At 49.1% G+C, this 18,171-nt stretch overlaps 1 protein-coding gene across 1 annotated transcript in view; it reads left to right on the forward strand.

The window, feature by feature from the left end:
• Window positions 1-18,171, forward strand: part of PELI2 (pellino E3 ubiquitin protein ligase family member 2) — a 144,970-nt gene that overhangs the window by 105,347 nt on the left and 21,452 nt on the right. The window contains exon 3 of the mRNA XM_048485908.1: window positions 4,818-4,919. Coding sequence (XP_048341865.1) covers window positions 4,818-4,919 — 102 coding nt within the window. The remainder of the gene's footprint in view (window positions 1-4,817; window positions 4,920-18,171) is intronic.

The raw sequence follows: 18,171 nt of genomic DNA on the forward strand, positions 1-18,171 counted from the left end.
GGAATAACACCTGGACCAATAGAGGGTCTGGTTCCTTTACTATTGACGCAGGAAATTTCAGGTCAAGATTTTGTGACAAGAACAACCGAAACTTGAGGGAAATGTTAAGTCCTGACTCCCCGGTTGGGAGAGTCGCTCTTCTTTTTCAACAGGCATGGAACCACCTATTCAGACGCTTCTGGACGAAAGAGACGGTCTCTCAGGGACTACTTGCCAATAGAATTCCTCTCCTTTCCTCCAAACACCTTTTTGCCATCTCTCCCTCAGCCGGCAAACAGAAAAAGCATCGAGAACACTGCAAGCAGTCCAAACCATCTAATATCGATCCGGAAAAAGCAATAGAAGCAGGTTCCCACGGAAGAGACAGCTTCTCCGGACATTACTCACACTTCTTCACCGTCTCCCTAAAAAAGAGCGGGACTGGCGAGCGATCCTCAACCTCAAGGAACGTGAACAAGTTCCTCAAGCTTCAAGCATGATTTCAAAATGGAGTCCCTCCGAACCATCTCAGGTAGTGCCCTCAGACTTTGCATCGGAGATTACATGACTTCCCTGGACCTAGCCGAAGCCTATCTCTCATGTTCCCATCAGACACTCTCACAGTTACAATTCTTGAGGTTCGGGTCAATCCAAGACAATCACTACCAGTTCCGGGCTCTTCCCTTCGGACTTCCAGCTTCTGCTCCCCGTGTGTTCTCCAAGATCCTCCTAGCACCGATCACGATGCTTCGCCAGCAGGGGATACATACACATACACCCACGTTACCATTTTGGACGTGACATCCCTCGCTCAGCCTTCCAGAACAAGGGAAAAGGCCACCCAGGACCTGAAGATTGTCATTCAGACCCTAGAACATCACGACGGGTTCCTGATCAACAGGGAAAGAGAGTATTCTCACTCCCCAACGCAGCGGATCCTGCACCTGGGAGCGGTCCTGGACTCCAAAAAGAACGCCCTTTTCCTACCAGAGGAAAAGATCCAAAAGATCCAAAAGTTCGTCAGGTCGATCATGCAACCCAGGTCAACAGCACTACTCCTTCTGGTCAAGCTCTTAGGGATGTTAATTGCAGCCATGGACCTGGTTCAATGGGGACGGTTCCCATCGCCTCGCCCCCTACAACGCTCTACTCCGAATCAATTCCTCCTTCCAGCAGGATATCATCCTCGCGAAGTAAGTGGGACAGACTCCATCCTAGTTCCCCGCGAACCACCAAGAAACAACTTCAGTGGGTGGCTCTGGCCCGACGGAACTTGGATCCAGGGGGTAAACAATACTTGCATCGCGACTAACTTGCGGGTTCAAATCTTCACGGACGCCAGTCTCCCAGGGATGGGGAGCCAGCCTCGGACATCACCATTATGCCTTCAAGGCAAGTGGGAGCCTTACTACTCTCCAAGCTTCCGATCAAGCGCCCTGGAGGTAAAAGGCCATTCTCCTGGCGCTACTGCAAGCTACTTCCAACACCTCATATGCTAAGGGGCACAGCATGTCCTCATTCGGACCCGGGACAACATCAGCTGCCAAGTCATATATCAACAATCAGGGAGGGTCCCGGTCCTCACGACTATCCAAGCTTTAGAGGCATCCTCATACTGACTTGGGCCGAACTCAATGTTCAGAGCATCAAAGCGGAAGACACATCAAAGGATCTCTCTGAACCTGAACGCTGGTAGTATAGCTGAGTCGCCAGACCATCTCTCATGCGGAATGGTCCCTGAACAGGAAGATATTCCTATCAATCACTCAACGCTTCGGCTATCCGACGGTCGATTTATTCACCACAGCGCAGAATGCTCAGGTCCCTCAGTTCATGTCAAGGTTTTACCATCACCGAGCCTTAGCAGTGGATGCCCTGTCCAGCCCCTGGCCTCCAACCCTTCTTTATGCCTTCCCACCCATCCCAGTCATCCCGAAATTACTCCGGAAGATCCTGGCGGAGAAGGCCCGAGTAATCCTGGTGGCACCCTCTTGGCCAGCCCACAGCGGAGACCGTGGTTTTCTCTGCCGATACAGGAACTGGCCATGGGTCAACCACTCCAGCTTTCCCAACATTCCTGCAGAACACTGCTCCATCAGGGACCCTTTCTACATCCCCAATCCGTGGACTGGCTCAGGCTGACTGCCTGGCTGTTAAGTGGAGAAAACTGACTGCAAGGGGGTACTCCAGGAAGCAGTGACTTTCAGTTACCCTGCTGTCCTCCAGACGCCCATCCCACTCTCAGAGATTTAAGCAACTACCACTTTGGAAGAGGTTTGTCAGATGGAGCCAGGGGCCAGAGACATCGATCCTGGAATCTCCTCCTACACTGCCTTCGGGTTCTAGAGTTTCTCCAAGAGGGGTTCGAACTCGGCCTCAGGAGTAACACTCTGAGGAGACAAGTTGCTGCCCTCTCTACAGTCTGGCATCACTTTCAGGGATTCCCAGCCAACCAGCATCCGGACGTCCTCAGATTCATAAAAGGGGTTCAACAATCCCAACTCTCCCTGTCGCCTCACCGCTTTCCTTCCTGGAAACTGCCACCACGGTCCCTTCTGCCCCTCACCAAGTCACCCTTTGAGCCTATCCAGGAAGACTATTTCATCTCCAGCTGGCTCAGGATGAAAGCCCTGTTCCTTGACAGCCATCACGCCAGCTACTAGAAGGGTCTCGGAGGCTCAAGCTCCCTGTCTATTAATCCCAACTCAGGCAGGTGTGTGTGTGTTCCATGACGACATAGGGGTGGTCCTTCAGATGGGACTCCCACCCTCTCAGGCCCAAGGCCAGCGATCCTCCTTCCATCTGCAACAGGACATTGTGCTACCTTCATTCTGTCCACGCCCTTCTCACCTCGAAGGAACGTGTTCCTGGCATACCTTAGATGTTAGGGAGGGCACTTCCAAAGGCGTTTATCATTCGGACCCGGAGTCCATCAGAAACACGCTAAAACCCTCTCTTTCATCAACATCTCTAATCCCAAACTTCTGGCCATGCCACCATGTCCAAGGCCTCGATTGAGTGCCAACCTCAGGTCCTGTATTGTAGAAGCTTATAGAGCTCTAAATCTCCCAGTACCCGAAGCGTATCACTGCCCATTCCACCACAGGTCAAAGGCTGCTACCAACGCTGCCTTCAGGCATAATGCCTCTGTGGAACAGATCTGTAGGGCAGCTATCTGGTCTACCCCCTCTACGTTCGTTAAACATTACAAATTACAAGCGTGGGGGGCTTCCGACACAGTCTTTGGGCAGAGAGTATTGGAGCACATCATAGAAGCCTAACGACCACCCACCCTAAGGAGGGACACTGCTTTGGGAGGTCCCAGCAAGATGCCTTTCGCCTCCAAGAGAACGGCCCATTGGTTCACTTACCGTGAAGAGGCCTTCTCTTGAGAGGCAGAAAGGCATCTTGGCCCTCCCTGTACGTCGTTAGCTGTGATATGTGCCTCTATAAACAAATGCTCCTGCCGACTCTTGTCAGAGAGTTATAGTTATGGGCTATCTGTTAGGCCCCTATGTTTGGGTTGTTGTAGCAGAATTTTTCCTTTCTAACTGTTACTAACGTTCATGAGTTTGTCCTCTTTCTGTGGAACTCTCGTTATCTATGGCTTTGACTCTAATGACTCGGTCAGTCGAATACTGGCTAAAAATGGCCTCCAAGCCTCGACAGGAAGTGACGAAATTCTTCTTCTGCCTCCCTGAGACGGGGTGAAAAGCACCCAGCAAGATGCCTTTCTGCCTCTCAAGAGAAGGCCTCTTCACGGTAAGTGAACCAATGGGCCGATCTGGTTGCTCAAGGATCGTGATGTGGTCAGGTGCCAGCAGTTTAAACAGAACAAAGCAAATATTTTTGTGAGTGCTGTGAAACGCGTTCTTTTGGCACTGCCAAAAAGTTCACGAAGCAGAGTGAGCCATTTTCCTTAGCCTGACTTTACAGTAATTGGTAACTCTTCTAGTTCTGAAAAATGAAAATACATGCGGGTTGTAAAAGTGTGTGAAAAACATGCACACTCAGCTGAGATTCTGTTGTAGACCTCCTGAGCCTGTTATGGGAAGGGGTGGCCAATCAATCAATCAATCAATCAATCAATCAATCAATCAATCAATCAATCAATCAATCAATCAATCAATCAATCAATCAATCAATCAATCAATCAATCAATCAATCAATCAATCAATCAATCAATCAATCAATCAATCAATCAATCAATCAATCAATGCCTGGCCTCCCCTTCCCCTTCCCTTTCCCCCTTCCCTTCTTCCTTTTCTTTCCCCCTTTCTTTCTTTACTGAATAGATCAGGATTGGGGATGGAAGAGTTTGGATTTTAGTTTTATTATTTTACCCCCTCCCTCCCAATTGGTGAGTATAGTGGTGCCAAAGTTTTTAATTTTATTATATTGCATATTGACAGCATGTAAGCTGCCTTGAGGCCACCTGAACCAGTAATACTATTTTCCTTGTAAATAAGAACCACCATGCTGGAAGAATAACTCCATTCGTTTTGAACTGGAGGACCACCATTTTTCTTTTTGTGTAACGAATAATTCTAGAGGGGCAGGCATGTCAGCCTGTTGGAGCAAAAATAAGCCGGAGTCTTGTGTCACTTGAAAGACTTCAGAACTTTTGATTTTGGTGTAAGCTGTTTCTAGTGTATCTGAATTAGGAGTTATCCCAGGCACTTGCTGTGAAATGATATGATCAAATTGAAGCATCCCTGAGAGGTCTTAGTAATGCTCCTAGTATCATTTGCAAATGCTGTCGTAATAATAATAATGTTGGGTTGTTTTTTTTTACTAATGCATTGTTGAAATAAAACAGGAATTGTTTTATTCCCCAGGCCATCAGCTGTAAAGGGCAGCACAGTATCTCTTACACACTCTCAAGAAACCAGACAGTCATAGTGGAATATACGCATGATAAAGACACAGATATGTTTCAGGTAAGTCCGTTTATGTTGCCTAAAAGCCATGGCTGCAGACTGCTTTAATGTAATTTGGAGGAGTGAGTCCACTGCATGTATGGCTGAATTAAACGGGTAAGTTCACTCTGACAGTGTAGCTGTGTGCAGAGAAACCATGTCCTAGATGATCTAGTTTATTTCTGGGTGATCATAGAGCTTGTTTCACACACAAAATTCAGTATACTCTGCGAGTGAGAATCACATTTTCTGGTTTGCTGAAGTTTGTGACTTCAGTAGAGGAAGAAGCTTCCGATTCACGAATAGATATACAGCATGGGCCCGTTTTCACCATTTAGCCGCATATATGCATCCTCGGCAGCGTTGTTCAGCTGGCTTCCTGACTTCTCTAATCTGGAGAACCGGGTTTGATTCCCCGCTCTGCCACTTGAGCTGTGGAAGCTTACCTGGTGAACTAGATTAGCTTGTGCACTCCAACTCATGCCAACTGGGTGACCTTGGGCTAGTCACAGTTCTTTGGAGCTCTCTCAGCCCCACCTACCTCACAGGGTGTTTGTTGTGGTGGTGGGGGGGGGGCAGAGAGGGAAAGGAGTTTGTAAGCCCCTTTGAGTCTCTTTACAGGAGAGAAAGGGGGGATATAAATCCAAACTCCTGCTGCTGCTGCTGCTGCTGCTGCTGCTGCTGCTGCTGCTGTTCCTCCTCCTCCTCCTCCTCCTCCTCCTCCTCCTCCTCCTCCTCCTCCTCCTCCTCCTTCTTCTTCTTCTTCTTCTTCTTCTTCTTCTTCTTCTTCTTCTTCTTCTTCTTCTTCTTCTTCTTCTTCTTCTTCTTCTTCTTCTTCTTCTTCTTCTTCTTCTTCTTCTTCTTCTTCTTCTTCTTCTTCTTCTTCTTCTTCTTGCAAAGCAGAAGTCTATGCAGTCTTCCCCCGTGACAACCATGCATTCAGTTTGAGTACTTTTTTCCATGTTGGAAATTTGAAGCATTTCTCATGTTCCAGGCATTTTGAATTATGAATGCAGGTTTCTCCGACAGGATCTGCCCTGCTTTGAGCTAGTACACCTTCTTTTTGTTCAGTCAGTCGAGCTTTCGAAATTCAACACTGGGTTTTGTTGTTGACAAAAGAGCAAAAACAGTTTCCGTCATCTGTCAAAAAAAGATCCCTTGCCCAGACCGCCCAGTTTTTGCTCTTTAGAAAGCTCTCATAGTGGGATCCAGCAGGGGGTGTCATTATTTATACCTTTCATTTAGGTATAAATGTTTTCTTCCTCTCTTCCAATAGTAAGTTAATTTAGCAGAAAATATCTGGAATTACAGAGACTCACAAATAGATTATTGGGTTTTTCCAGGAACCACCAACAAAGAGGTTAATTCAATATACTGTTTTAGGTCTTCATTCAGGTAGGAGTTGGTTTGTGTTACTTATACAGTGTGTGGATGTTAGGGATGTTATCCCTTTTTCATATTATTGGATGCAGTGGTGCTATCATTGGGCATAACTGTGGTCCCTTCCGCACATGCAGAATAATGCACTCTCAATCCACTTTCACATCTGATTGCAAGTGGATTTAGCTATTCTGCACAGCTGCAACCAGACTCTGTCGTTGCTGATGTCTCTCTAGTCTTGCCCTTTAGAAAGCTCAGTGAGACTGATGCAAGACCTCCTTTGGCCTCCTGCCAAGCCAGAGCTCACTCTGCTCTTCCTGGCCCAGGGGTTAGCAGGGGTTCCCCAGGACCCACTTCACTTTATGCTGCTTTTATTGACCTAAAATCAGCACTTGATCTCATCTCTAGGGAAAAATTGTGGCAAAAATTAGAGACCTCCAACATAGACAGAAGGTTGTATTTTCTTATTCGAGCTCTTCATGACAACTCCTCTCTAAGAGTGAGATGTAACCCAAATGGCCTACTGACAGATCTAATAAGAACTTACAAAGGCATTAGACAGGGATGTCTTCTAGCTCCCTCCCTGTTCAACTATTATATCAATGGTATAGTGCAGCACTTAAGGAAAACAGACACACACCCTCCTAAGCTTGCCACACGACATCTCCCCATATTGTTATATGCTGACGATGCGGTCCTTTTGGCCAGAACATCTGTAGGTCCCAAAAAAGCATTACACTCTTTTGCAGCATATTGTGAGAAAGACGAGCTGACAATTAACTTTGACAAAACCAAGGTCACCGCTTTTGGTAACCAACCTAAAAAGAGGATCTGGAAAGTTAGAGGGAAAGAAATTGAACAAGTTGATAAGTTCAACTACCTGGGGCTTGTGGTTCAGTCAACAGGCTCGAATGTGGAGCATATAAAAATGGTAATGGGTTAGCAGGGGTTATCTCTTTTTCTCCTTGTAAGGCTGCTGAGAGCTGAGGCTGCTGAGGCTGCTGAGAGGTGGGGCTTAACAGGGGTTAACTGTTCAACTACCTGGGGCTTGTGGTTAACAGAGACACCACTATTGGAAGTCCCTAGATCAAGATGCTCTCTTCCTCAGAGCAAGAGAGGAACCTTGGATACTTCTGCTCATCTCTGCGTCTTGCCCACCCAAAAGAGAGTGTGTGAGAAAAAAGAGGAACATATGAGATATCTAATAGTCTGCAATTCAAGTATCAGTGCAAGAATAAGCTCAGAACTATAAATGTTTACACACCTGCACATCGAAGGAAGAAGGCTTGATTTGTTTGCTTTCCTTAAAACGATATCTCACATTCTTACCTGTTGTGCTCCTGCATGTGGTTACAACATTGTTTTCCACCTGTTCTGGCTCATGTTTTATGTTTATTATATTGCTTCCTGTCCTTCTGATTCTTACCCCAGAAAGTACTTATATTGGACTCAGGAGATTCCTGCCTGGGAGACAGGAAGTGATCCATTAGTCCTGCCTTCATGAACAACCAGTGAGAACCACCCAAGTTCAAAATGGCCTCCCTGCCTTCGAGCAGAAGGAACCCTCCGCAGAGACCCACAATATAAATGAAAGAGTTATACAGTAAAGAGGCGGCATTCTGTCCCAGCTTAGGCTTTTTAAAAATTTTGGCTTCTACTGAAAATACAGAGTGAAGTTCAAGTCGTGGAAAGAATGCCATATGGGAAGAAAGTTTGCGAAATGTGTTGACAGTAGCCCAGAGAAACTTTCAGCGAAGCTCTTGGTGGCTGTGATCAGGAAGTAGTAACACTCTGTTCCGTATTACGCATCTTCCTTTGCCCCTGCAACTCCTGTTCGAACGAACGGCAGAAAACCTGTACAGCAGGTGATCGCTCAGTTTACCTGACAAATTTAGGAAGCTGGGTTTTGGAAGTGCAGAACGACTGAGGCTTTTAATGCGCTCCTGTAGAGAGAGAAACAGAGTGTGCGTAATTCCCTGTAGCCATTCCAAATTGCTTCCCACAAAAAGCAGTCTGCATGAGCTGAGGTAATTGAAACAACTCCAAATGAAAAGTGAGCGGAGTGATCTGTAAAATGATGCTCACGAAGACGAAGCTTGCGGAGACGGGAGCGGAGGGCTTTTTATTAACACGGTCCTTTCGACGACTGGTATTCTTGAAATCTGTATCTAGCAGTTCCTCATAGCAGGCCTTGTCGGTGGGTTGTCGTTTCTTCAGCTTTTGCAAATGGGCAGCTGAGCCTTGTCGAAAGGATCCCAGCAAGTGCCTGACAGAAACAGCGAGGGACTTTCTGTGGCAGAGCTCGGTGCTCGTGCTATCTCTGTTGGATCGCTTAAGGCATAGGTGTCAAACTCGCGGCCCTCCAGATGTTATGGACTACAGTTCTCATCATCCCCTGCCAGCATGATGCTGGCAGGGGATGAACTGTAGTCCATAAAATCTGGAGGGCCGCGAGTTTGACACTTAAGGCTTCAGGATGTCAGCTGACGATCCCTTAATCGCTGAGTCGGTCCGAGCACCCGCAGGATAACAAACCTGTGCTTGCTTAACTTTCAAAGCAAGAACTATAGTAAGAACATAAGAACAAGCCAGCTGGATCAGACCAGAGTCCATCTAGTCCAGCTCTCTGCTACTCGCAGTGGCCCACCAGGTGCCTTTGGGAGCTCAGACTGGAAAAAATGCCATGTGGAAAGAAAGTTTGCGAAATAGTCTGTCTCGGAAAAAGATATTAGTAGGGTTGTATGTCCTTCCGCTACAGAACTCAGCATGCCGGACCTTCTTTGTAATAGAATGCTCCTCCTGGATCCTAGTGCCTAATTAGCTCTGCTCCATCCTGGATCCTAGCGCCCATCTGTTTGAAAGCATCGAAGAAGGCTTTTGTATCAAAGTACTGTAAGGAATTCCATAGAAGCAGAAATAAAAGGCTTTTTGGGTGTAAAAGTCCGTTTATTAAGACATCTTAGAAAGCTCACATACGTGAAAGTGGCAGAGATGGCACTTCCCGCTTAGAAGCACAGGTTATAACACCATTCACCCCTATCCCCTCTTTCCTGCTTCCCATGGGAATTCGAGTTCTTCTCAGCGCCAAGAAGATAAAGTCTCCGCCATGTCTGGCCCATCGCCCGGGCTGTAGGAATGCACCTGGCAGGGTTACTTCACCATCAACACCATTGAATCCTTTTACACTCTGCCTTTCCCTGCTAAAAGAAGACCCTTCCCCAGGTTTATCTTGGAAGAAGCGTTGAAAGCAGAAATAAGGGTGGGGGCTTCACATATTGCCGGAATGGCCATTGATTATGCCCAGAGGAATATCCCAACGCAAGAGACTAAATATTGCAAGCGTTCCGCGATTACAAAGCGAGAGTCAGGATAAGCGTCAATTTATTGAGTCTTGTGGCCATCAACCCAATAGTCGGTGGGGAGAAGACCTCTCCGGGTCCGTGCCAGCTGCATCGGGCGGGAGCCTCCTTGAAGCAAGCTGGAATGGAAGACAGGATGGATGTTAGCATAAGAGAGTTAGGCAAATCTAAGCCGGGCAGTGACATCATTAATGCTTTAGTAATCTGAAAAAGGTCCCACAAATCTCTTGCCAAGTTTGGAATATTTATGCACGTCTCTGGAGATTTTGTAGATAAATACGCAGGGAGCCCTGCGCCAGAGAAACCGATCGGCGGTGTTTATCGGCTTACGCAGTTTTGGGGAGTCCTTTGCTTGTTGTAAAGTGACTCTGGACGACTTCCATCCCTCGGCTAGGGATGAAATCCGTTGTTGAAATTCTGGGGGGTCCAAAGCCAGTTAGCGTAATTGGTTGTAGCAATGGCGGGCCGAAAAGGCGACTCAGACACAATTTCAAAGGGAGTTTTCTTTGTACTACTAGCGAAACCGCATTGTTGTAGGCGTACATCTCGCTAAGAACGGAATAAGCTCGCACTCAATTGTCTTGGTGCGTAGTTGGTGTAACAACGTAAATACTGCTCTAGGGTTCTGCCCTCGTTCTCTTCCGCCTTCGCCGTCACTTTGAGAGCGTGGGTAGGGGCGGCTGACGTCGGGCGGCCCCTAACAACCCTGGGTAAAAACGCCTTTCCAGAACTTCTTGAAGATGATGAATTGGGGCCGCCGGGTGCGGAGACCACCTTTAACGGGGGCGGAATGGAGACGGTAAACATGTTGAATAAACAGCCGCGGCTAAACTTTAGGAGGCCGGAGGGATGGAAGCACATGGAATAAAATGGGCTTGCTTTAGAGAATAAGTCTACCACTCACTCCACAAAACCGTTATTTGCCATATGACTTTCGGGCAAATCTGTAATAAAAAAATCCATGGAGATGACTCTCCTGCAAAGAGGCGGGAGGCCACCGGGAGAGGTTTCAATTAAAGCCCATGGGGGCTTTCCCGGGATGGTTTTGGCTTCTGCACAAAACCGAGCAGCCTTTTAATGTATGCGCTTCAATGTCTTTTTTGCGCATTGGCGCCGCCACCAGAACTGCCGGGCGGGCTAAATGCAGAGTTTTCAAAAGCCAAAATGTCCAGCCGAACGAGGGCATCGTGGGCAAAGCTTCAAGCAACCTGCTTGCGGAGGGGAGGCATGCGTACCAACATTCCCCCCTCTAAGCCAAACTCCATTCTCCAAACGCGAATTGGGAGTCACCTTCGGTCCGGGCTGGAGGTTTCGTGTGCAGCCCCGCCTCCTCCAGTTCCCGCAGGAAAGGAGAGACGAGACTAGGAATGGGGGGTGGAGGAGAAGTGGACGTTTGAGATCGGGTGACAGCCAACCCCAACTGGGAGGGGGAAAGAACAGTGCGTGGAATGTCTCGTTAGGCAGCTCCACCCCCCTCCCCGGGTAAGAAGCGCGAGAGCGGCGTCAGCCAAAGTTTGTTGGTTTTCCCAGGGAAAAAATGGACTGTAAAAAGAGAAACGAGAAAAAGAAATCGTCCCATTACGAAGTTGTTTTCGCGGACATCTTGAGGGGGGTTGGAAAGAGCTGCCAGGTTTTTATGATCCGACTCAAAACTCCTGAAAGGGGTGTTTAGTCTTCTCCAGCCAGGGTGGCATGCCGCGGAGAGTAAAGCGCTACTTTGATGGCCGCAGTCTCTTTGTCTCCTAGCAGTCCAGTTGAGTTCGGCACCAGAGAATTTTTTTAGGACAAATAAGCATACACGGAGACCAGCCTACCATCTTTATTTTTCTGCAAACAGGGCTGCCCCCAAGTTAGCTTTTGTCCCGAGGCATCCACTTGAACCACAAACGGAGAGATCTGGGGTCAGGGTGCTTTGTAGGATAGGATTCGAGGTGGTAAACGCATGATTTTAAGAGTTGAAAGGCTGTTTGACATTCCTCAGACCAGGAAAGGGGGCCCCGGGCTTGGCCGGATACGAAGTGGATCTTTACCCTTAGTGCGTAAGAGGTCTGTGAGAGGGAGAGTCAGTTCAGCGGATTGGGGTAAAAAGTCACGATAGAAATTAGCAAAACCAAGAAACGACTGGAGTTCTTTTATGTTGGCGGGGCAGGCCATTGGAGGACTGCGCCAATTCTTTAGCAGGATCCATTTTCAAGCCCTCGGGCGAGAATCCGGTAACCCAAATAGTCAATGGAGGTCTGATGAAAACAGCATTTGGAGAGATTGGCAAAGAGAGAGTTGACAAGCAAGCGAGTCAATACGTCTCGAACCAATATTTTATGCTCTTCTATGGTTTTGTCCAGGAGTAAATTCAAAAACGCCATCTTAAGTATACAACAACTCCCTTTGTACAATAAAATCATAGGAGAACTTTGTTGATAAGGGCCTATAAAGCTCCGGGGGCCCCTATACTTTAACCCTGGAATGGCATTATTAAATATTCAAATCCGTCCAAACTTTGTGTTAAACGCTTGAGTCAGGTGTTCATATAGCCTTCCAGCAATTCTGAAGCTCTGTAGTAAGTTTCTCTCAAGTCCAATTTAGTAAAAATGCGCCCTTTGCCGAAAGTGCGCATCTAAAAGGTCCTTTGATCAAAGGCAAAGGATAATATTTATTGGACAGGGGAGACACGCGATTGAGACACCTCGATAATCTGTGCAAAGTCAGTAAAGACCCATCTTTCTTTTATACAAACAAAACGGGAGCTTGAGCGTGTGTTGTGTTTGGTAGCCCGCCGTATGAACCCGCGAAAGCAAGGTTCTTGTCCAAGAAGGCAACGGGGTTCCTTCCTCCTCATTGGAGGACTCATCTGCGGTAGATTCTACCTTTGGGTAGTTGTGCCCCTGGTTGTATAACAATTTTGCAGTCAGTGTCTCTGTGGGGTGGCAACTGATCGCATTCCTGCTCCTGAAAAACTCTGGCTAGATCATGATATGCAGGTGGGATGCCAATAGAATCGGGAGCAATCACTGAGGAAGCGCCAGGGAGGGGCGGTGTGTCAGGAGGCATCGCTGGGTTTTCTCCCCAATTCATGTGTTCACCGCGAGGGAGGGTCAGTGAATTCTAGGATCCTCGCTTCTTTCCAAATGAACTCTTTGGTTCATGTAACAATAACCAAGGCATGCTCCAAAAACTATGCGAGTGTTTGGCCACTGGCGCCAAAATAAAACTAATTTTCTCCCAATGGGCGGCGCAACGGAGGAGAACCGGCTGTGTGTTTTTTGTACTTCCTCTGGGCCGGTCCTTCGCTCCCCGAAGGGGCTGCCGTCCCATTTGGGTGAATGGTATGCGGCTTAGCCAGGGAATTCGGTCCAGACCTAGCTCTGCTACTGCCACCTGGGGCCGCGATTAAGCAGTGGGGAGCAGCCGGAATCCACAAGGGCCGAGGCTATAATGCGCAAGTGTGTTTAGTGGGGTTGGCCAGAAATGCTTTTGAACAGTAATGGGAGCGCTTTCTTGCCTTTCACTCACCGCTATCAGGAGTCGGGCCCATGTCCATGGGGGGCTGAAGAAAGGCAAAACAGCTGCTTCCTCCTCCTCTGGAGTGCGCCTTCGGTAAATCCGCTTTTAGAGCGAGCCTTGTAGGAGGCGCCCCTGACTCCGCGCGTGGTGGTTTTGGCAGAATCCGGAGTGCGCGGAGCTGGAAGCGGTTGGTTTTGTTTCTTGGGGACAGTTGGCGGCTAGATGACCTGGCCCTCCTCGGCAGTAAAGACCACAATCCTGAAGTCGGGCGACGGCAATGTTTCAGAGGTGAAGTTTCGCGTAGGGCGGCTGGGCTTGACTTGGTGGACACAGTAGTGGTTTTGGCGTGGGCGGCCTCCCGCACTGAAATGCAGATTCCAAACGAGATGCCACTTCTGGGACCCCAACTGGATCCAATCTGCAATAGTACGAGGAACCCGAATTAAAAACACCGCTTCATCCGAAGCTTGCCGTCATTCACAGCATCCGAGAAGTATTCGCAGATTTCATGCGTTCAGGCCACTCAGGAGGAAGTCGAAAGCGAGTCAGCAGCACGCAAATTCACGTTTCGGCAAATTCTGCAAACGCGAGGCGGTTGCCTTGCTGGATGGTTTTGATGGTGCCGGATAGCTTCATTCTCGGCGCCCTGGATCTTGAAAAGCGCGCAAATCTTAAGGCTTGGAGGAATCGCGCGGCACTGTCGGCGCAGAGTCCTCATCCTGCAAATCCAAAAGAGTCACGCAATCCGGGAAGTCGGTTGCTTGCTCCCATCCAGGGACTGGAGCCCGATGTCCCTCGTGATTTTTTTCAAGGCGCTCAGACCGGTATAAATCATCATAGTGCTTCCAAGTAGGCATTCGAGTTGCAAAATGAAGTAGGGAAGTTTGGAAGCGGTCCCATCAAAACGGAGGGCTGGTATGCGGGGTCGGCGATAGTAGCCCTCGCTCAACGGCTCTTGGCGCCTGCTGGGGGAGGAGTGGTTATACCGCCGGTTGAGCAGGGTTGGGCAGCGAGCAGCTGCTGTACGGGGGGGGCCGGAATCGGGCGCTGGCGGTGCCGCTGGCGCTTTGCCAGTGGCAGGACCCAGGTACGCGGCCCCTGGCACCGGCATGATCAGTAAACAGCATAGACTCCAATCTTGAGGCTTCCTGGTCTGCTGCCTCCTTAGTTCCCTTCTCCAACGCAGCCAGCTCCCTCTCCTTGGCGCAGTCATCGCAAAATCCTGGTGCGCATGCAAAGCAGCTTTTTCTCGCTCAATTTAAGCCAGTTCGTCTGCCGTTTAAGGGCTTGCAGTGAGCTTCACTTTGCGGCGCCAGAACGCCTGAAACGCTTTCGCTGCCGCTTGTAAATCCAGTCTGGAGGTGTTCCAGCGACTTTTATCATGGGACTGACAGATTCTGGGCATATTGTGCGCTTGGAGGCTGGCGTCTTTAGCACGGTCCAACTTCGAGCTGGACTTCTTTGCGTTGCCTTTCTCGGTCCCTCTGCAGGTTTTCGCGTTCTTGCTGCAACTGTGCCCCGCTCTCCTCCTCCATAGCTGGCGTTCACGGGTCCATGCTTCTTGGGCATCTCAAGCATAGTCGCCCCACTTCCTCATCCCCCAAAGTCTCCTTCGCCGATGGGAGAGGGAACAGATCCGGCTGGGAGTGCAGGCTTTCTTCGGACTCTTCGTAGTCTGGGCGGGACGTCGGACGACTTACCGTGAGCCAGCCCGTGGGCCACCGGGTGGCTCCTCGAGGCACCTCAGGTGCGATTGGCTAGCACGGGATCGGGGGGGTCCGATTGGGAAAGCGGTACGGATACCCCTCCTAATTCCAGAGTTTAGTCCCGGTGTCCTTTGGCCGGAGCCCCAGTGCTGTGCCACGGTGGTTCCTTGGGAGCATCACCAAAATACCGCAGTCCAGGAACCGTTCAATGGATTCCCTGGGTTGCCGCATGAAAGGTGCGGTCCAGCTTCCGTCTTCCTCCATGACAGGTTGCATCTGGAGGTTTTGTAATCCACCACCGAAACGGGTAGAGATCCGATCCACAGGCGCTCGATCCATAGACAGCCCGCTAAGCGACTCATGGAAGTCCTCATGGTCGAGCCATCCGTCCCACTCTCTTTCCAACGGGAGTAAGTAAAGGAAGACTTCGATGATGCTGATACGAGGGGGCGGGGAAAAGAGCCACCAGCGAGGCCCGATTCTCCTGCCCGGTTCCTCCAGATCCAGAAGATTAGAACGGAGCCCTCTTTGGGGGCTACGCGCGACCTTCCGCAGTAACTTTCAACCTTCTCCATCGCGAAGACAAGAGGGTCCACTGCACAGGAATATAGATGAATTAGGTTTCCTGCCACAATGTAAGGAATTCCATAGAAGCAGAAATAAAAGGCTTTTTTGGGTGTAAAAGTCCGTTTATTAAGACATCTTAGAAAGCTCACATACACGTAGTGGCAGGAATGGCACTTCCCGCCAGAAGCAATGTAGAGTTATAACACCATTCACCCCATCCCCTTCCATAGCTTTCCCATGATAGGGAACGGAGTCTTCATCTCCCGCGCAAAGATAAAGTCTCCGCCGATGCATCTGGCCCATCGCCCGGGCTGTGGAATGCACTCAAGGTTACTTCACCATCAACACCATTGAATCCTTTACAAGTACCATGTTCAATAAGGCACAAAGTAATGGTTTTGACAAAGGTAGAGTGTGAAAATGAATGATAATTCTCATATTCGTTCTGGACTATGTTCTAATGAGGAAACATAGAGGTTTTTTGGACTGGTGGACCTCAACTGGCCTCAACTAGCATCTTTTTTTGAGAGAGAGTATAGTTGTGCTTTATTTGACGGGCATCGCTAGATATGTGTGGGGTTCAGCCTCCTCTGTACTCTTGCCCTTCTCTGTCCTGCTTGGACTTTTACAGAGCCTCGAAACTGCACGTATGTGCGAAGTGCTGTCAAGTTGCAGCTGACTGATGGCGAACCCTGCAAAGGGTTTCAAGGCAGGTGAGAAGCAGAGGTGGTTTGCTATTGCCTGCCTCTGTGAAGTCTTCTTTGGTGGTCTCCCATCCAAGTATTGACCCTGCTTAGCTTCCAACTGATGGTGACCCCAACAAAGGGCTTTTAAGGCAAGTGAGAAGCAGAGGTGGTTTGCTATCGCCTGCCTCTGTGAAGTCTTCTTTGGTGGTCTCCCATCCAAGTACTGGCGCTGCTTAGCTTCCAACTGATGGTGACCCCAACAAAGGGCTTTTAAGGCAAGTGAGAAGCAGAGGTGGTTTCTGTTATCGCCTCGCCTTCTGTAGAAGTCTTCTTTGAGTGGTCTCCCCATCCCAAGCATTGACCCTGCTTAGCTTCCAACTGATGGTGACTCCCCAACAAAGGACTGGGCTTTTTTAAGGCAAGTGAAAGGAAGCAGAGAGGTGGTTTGCTACTCATGCCTGCGCTCTTGTGAAGGTCTTCTCTTTGGTGGTCTCCCATCCAAGTACTGGCGCTGCTTAGCTTCCAACTGATGGTGACCCCAACAAAGGGCTTCTAAGGCAAGTAAGAAGCAGAGGTGGTTTGCTATCGCCTGCCTCTGTGAAGTCTTCTTTGGTGGTCTCCCATCCAAGTACTGGCGCTGCTTAGCTTCCAACTGATGGTGACCCCAACAAAGGGCTTCTAAGGCAAGTAAGAAGCAGAGGTGGTTTGCTATTGCCTGCCTCTGTGAAGTCTTTGGTGGTCTCCCATCCAAGTATTGACCCTGCTTAGCTTCCAACTGATGGTGAGCCCTGTAACAAAGCGGCTTCTTTAAGGCAGAGCGGAGAAGCAGAGGTGGTTTGCTATCGCCTGCCTCTGTGAAGTCTTCTTTGGTGGTCTCCCATCCAAGTATTGACCCTGCTTAGCTTCCAACTGATGGTGACCCCAACAAAGGGCTTTTAAGGCAAGTGAGAAGCAGAGGTGGTTTGCTATTGCCTGCCTCTGTGAAGTCTTCTTTGGTGGTCTCCCATCCAAGTATTGACCCTGCTTAGCTTCCAACTGATGGTGACCCCAACAAAGGGCTTCTAAGGCAAGTAAGAAGCAGAGGTGGTTTGCTATTGGCTTCCTCTGTGGAGTCTTCCTTGGTGGTCTCCCATCCAAGTACTGGCGCTGCTTAGCTTCCAACTGATGGTGACCCCAACAAAGGGCTTTTAAGGCAAGTGAGAAGCAGAGGTGGTTTGCTATTGCCTGCCTCTGTGAAGTCTTCTTTGGTGGTCTCCCATCCAAGTATTGACCCTGCTTAGCTTCCAACTGATGGTGACCCCAACAAAGGGCTTTTAAGGCAAGTGAGAAGCAGAGGTGGTTTGCTATTGCCTGCCTCTGTGAAGTCTTCCTTGGTGGTCTCCCATCCAAGTACTGGCGCTGCTTAGCTTCCAACTGATGGTGACCCCAACAAAGGGCTTTTAAGGCAAGTAAGAAGCAGAGGTGGTTTGCTATTGCCTGCCTCTGTGAAGTCTTCTTTGGTGGTCTCCCATCCAAGTATTGACCCTGCTTAGCTTCCAACTGATGGTGAGGAGAAAGCCCCAACAAAAGGGCTTTTTTAAAAGGCAAAAGTGAGGAAGCAGAGGTGGTTTGCTATCGCCTGCCTCTGTGAAGTCTTTGGTGGTCTCCCATCCAAGTATTGACCTTGCTTAGCTTCCAACTGATGGTGACCCCAACAAAGGGCTTCTAAGGCAAGTAAGAAGCAGAGGTGGTTTGCTATTGGCTTCCTCTGTGGAGTCTTCCTTGGTGGTCTCCCATCCAAGTACTGGCGCTGCTTAGCTTCCAACTGATGGTGACCCCAACAAAGGGCTTTTAAGGCAAGTAAGAAGCAGAGGTGGTTTGCTATTGCCTGCCTCTGTGAAGTCTTTGGTGGTCTCCCATCCAAGTATTGACCCTGCTTAGCTTCCAACTGATGGTGACCCCAACAAAGGGCTTCTAAGGCAAGTAAGAAGCAGAGGTGGTTTGCTATTGGCTTCCTCTGTGGAGTCTTCCTTGGTGGTCTCCCATCCAAGTACTGGCGCTGCTTAGCTTCCAACTTACGGTGATCCCACAAGGG

Source organism: Sphaerodactylus townsendi, linkage group LG02, assembly GCF_021028975.2.
Source record: "Sphaerodactylus townsendi isolate TG3544 linkage group LG02, MPM_Stown_v2.3, whole genome shotgun sequence".
In the NCBI taxonomy this organism is placed as follows: Eukaryota; Metazoa; Chordata; class Lepidosauria; order Squamata; family Sphaerodactylidae; genus Sphaerodactylus; species Sphaerodactylus townsendi.